Here is a 3,414-nt window from a genome sequence, read left to right on the forward strand (position 1 = left end):
TACTAATTCATTTAACTATCTAGAAACTTTCTATCTTTATGTTAAATCAATCATATACCTTTTTGCTCTAAGCTCATGCAGACAACTGTACAATTTGTATACTCATCCTTCTAATTTTTTTGTGAGGATATCAGTCTTTTGGTGTTCACTTTACTAACATGTATGACCCTCTTGTTAACTTTGGTCCTTGATCTTTTATTGCAAGAAATATAACTGATAAGTTTTTTTTAAATAATAAATTTAAGCATGGCTATGGACAGTTCATTAGTCAATTTCAAAAGGGGCCAAACACTACTTAAATTGCAACCCCACTGTGGCTCCTTCACTCTACTATTAATGCTTAATTTTACCTGTCACTGTCATCTTTCAGGTCTCACCACACCATCGACCTCAAATCCATCAATTTCAATCTGAAAGAAAGAAAGATAGATAACCCCTTCTTAATTAATTTCTCTCTCAAAAAATTTCAGTCTCTCTTTCACCCTTTTCTGGAAAAGTTCAGTAGTAATCAAGAAGCCCATGTTCATACATATCTTATCAGTGTAAGATTCCTGATTTCAACTCATGTAAACTATAATCTCTCTCTCTCTCTCTCTCTCTCTCTCTCAATTTCTCTGGAAATTTTCAGTCTTTTTCTCTGAAAAAACAAGCCCAGTAGCTAGTAATCAAGAACCCATGTTCGTATTTCTCTTATCAGAGTATGCTTTCCTAATTTCAAAACTAAACTCTCTGCTAACTCTTTTTAACCTGTCAGGTTGACTACTGCTTCTTCGTGATCAACTGTTGGCCAGCAGCTGAGCGCTCTCTCCCCCTCTCCCTCTCTCTCTCTCCCTCTATATATACACACACACATACGTATGTATCTCATCTGCCCTAACCTACTACACTAATCTTTAAGCTGCAGACACAAAATCTTGATCACACCCAAAATTCCAATGGATCACTTCAGCCAGAACCCAGACAGCCCACCCTCTGATCAACCCTTCCAAATCTCAACCTCAGCCTCAGCCTCAGCCTCATAATTGGCATTTAATCGGATTAGATTAGCATAAGACCCTAATCACCCCCCTCTAGGGTCTAACAAATACCTCAAGAACCACCGCCCCCCGCTCTCTCTGGCCCACTGCAGCGGGGCCCACGTCCTCGAGTTCCTCCGCTACCTCGACCAATTCGGCAAGACCAAGGTCCACCTCCACATGTGCCCCTTCTACGGGCACCCGAACCCACCCGCCCCGTGCCCCTGCCCGCTTCGCCAAGCCTGGGGCAGCCTCGATGCTCTTATCGGTCGTCTTCGCGCTGCGTACGAAGAGAATGGCGGTCGCCCTGAGAATAACCCCTTCCAGGGCCGTCAGGCTTTTCCTTCGCGAGGTTCGCGAGCTCCAGTCTCGGGCTCGCGGGGTCAGTTACGAGAAGAAGAAGCGAAAGAAACCACAGGAACAAGCGCAAGCAGAGAACCAGGGTGAGGATGATCAGAAGGGAACATGACCAAGATTGATCAGTGTCAAGAAGGTGAAAATCTTATTATTATGCTTTTTCATTAGCTTATGTCGCACTTGATTTCGTGTTATATTTGTCGATTGAACCTTAATTAAGTACAACTTTGGATTGGTTAGCTAGCTGGTTAATTATCTTCTGCATTTGTCAGAGAGAGAGAGAGAGAGAGAGAGAGAGATCAGAATGTGCTGTGAGATTCTTGGAGGATCACATCATGATCAAATGTCAAGAGGTCTCACTTCTATGTTTCTTTCTTTTTATTTTGGTAGTGAAGGGCAGCGCTTGGATATCCTTTCCTGAGATGATCATGTGTCAGTGTGCATTTCATAGCAAGCTTTATTTGCCATGGACTAGTGTAGTACTGTAGTCATTTCAGACACGCGCACCTTAAGTTCACCAAGGGTTTCCATTTATGGGTTGGATTCTTGCATCTTGTATGTACATGGAAAAGGAAAGTGACAAAGATGTGTCCATGGATGTGTCTTGCTATAAATGGTTTTTGATAGTTATATTATATTGGAAGATTATAGGGTTTCCATCAGAATTTAGTAGGTTAGCTCTTTTGTTTGTTCTTTATGTATTTGGCTTCTATCGTATCACTCAAGTACTCTCTCACCAAATTAATGTTTCCATATTTATCTTTATATTGGAGAGAGTTCATTTGTATTTAGTTTCCTGTCATGTAACTCAAATTCTCTTACCAATATTCTGATTTCTTCAAATCTGATGTTTCTTTTTATTCTTGAGCCTATTATCCCACTACTAGCCAACCAAATCAAGACCATTATTGATATTTGAATGTTGCTTTATCATGATCATGACTCCAATAGTACTAGGCTTAGCATTTTAGAAAAAAAGACAAAACAGATCTTGTACATTCCGAAATCTCATATAGAGAGAACTGTGGAAAGCATGATTATAAATGTGTAGGTCACCAGCTATTTCTGAGCTATTTCTGAACGTTGTCCTTAGATTTGAATTGAATCTGACCTATTGTGTTTGGCTAATCTTTTGAACTTGTCATATATTTTTGATGGTAGGTTATTTCAAAATGTTGTCTGGATTTGTATGTTTTGATGTATGGTTAAGATGATCATTCTCATTAATTATATAGTAGTGTGAATTTATTGTTAACCTAAACAATTGCCAGGATCATATTACTTTATCTGATCTCAACAATATTAACATATGGATTTCAATTTTTTTCGCATAGGTATTTCAGGATCATATATACCCAATAAAACGCTGATAATTTAGATTCGTTTTCTATAAATCTTTAATGTTTGCTTTCAGTTAACAAGGTGGACAAGTCCCACTGATTTTCCCTAGTAATGGAGAAATGTCCCTTCATTAGAAAGGAGAGAAGTTGCATTTACCTTCTTAAAGTCTGGTATCTTCTAGTTCAATGTGAAAAACTAAATTTCATTCAGAACTATGGTTCTTACTAGTAAGTTCCCATAAATTGTCCATCTCCGATTATTACTTTATAGTGTGTGTATAAAGTTTCCATAAATTGTCCATCTCAAATGATTGCTCTATAGTAAGTATATACATGAGTAAACTGGTGAGCTCAAATCTTATTATTAGAAAAACTAATTAGCTAATCAAATTCATGATCAGTACCGTACATCTTGTTCAGCGCGTCAGCAAATGTATATGGTAAACTTTTCACATAATTTGAAATCTTCTAGCATATGAACTAGTTTAATATATTGATTTTTCAAGCAGCTTAACAGCCATTCCTTCTACACAGCTAACACAATAATTAAAAAATTTAAAATGATATAATTTTTTCTATACATAGATCATGATGAGTGCAAATCATGATGGCAGTGCTGATCATCGTTTCGAGTAGCCAATTGTGTTAGCTCATAATAAAAATCTGAGCTCACATCTCATTTTATCATATATAAAAATATT

General features: G+C 37.6%; 1 protein-coding gene across 1 annotated transcript; it reads left to right on the forward strand.

Annotated features, from left to right (window-relative positions):
- LOC109823373 (protein G1-like5) lies at window positions 1,086-1,612 on the forward strand (the record flags this gene model as incomplete). The annotated part of the gene is given in 2 exon segments (XM_020389647.1): window positions 1,086-1,339; window positions 1,341-1,612. Coding segments are annotated over 2 exon segments (399 nt in total), but the record flags the coding sequence as incomplete, so codon positions are not given.

This window comes from Asparagus officinalis, chromosome 9, assembly GCF_001876935.1.
Source record: "Asparagus officinalis chromosome 9, Aspof.V1, whole genome shotgun sequence".
Taxonomy (NCBI): Eukaryota; Viridiplantae; Streptophyta; class Magnoliopsida; order Asparagales; family Asparagaceae; genus Asparagus; species Asparagus officinalis.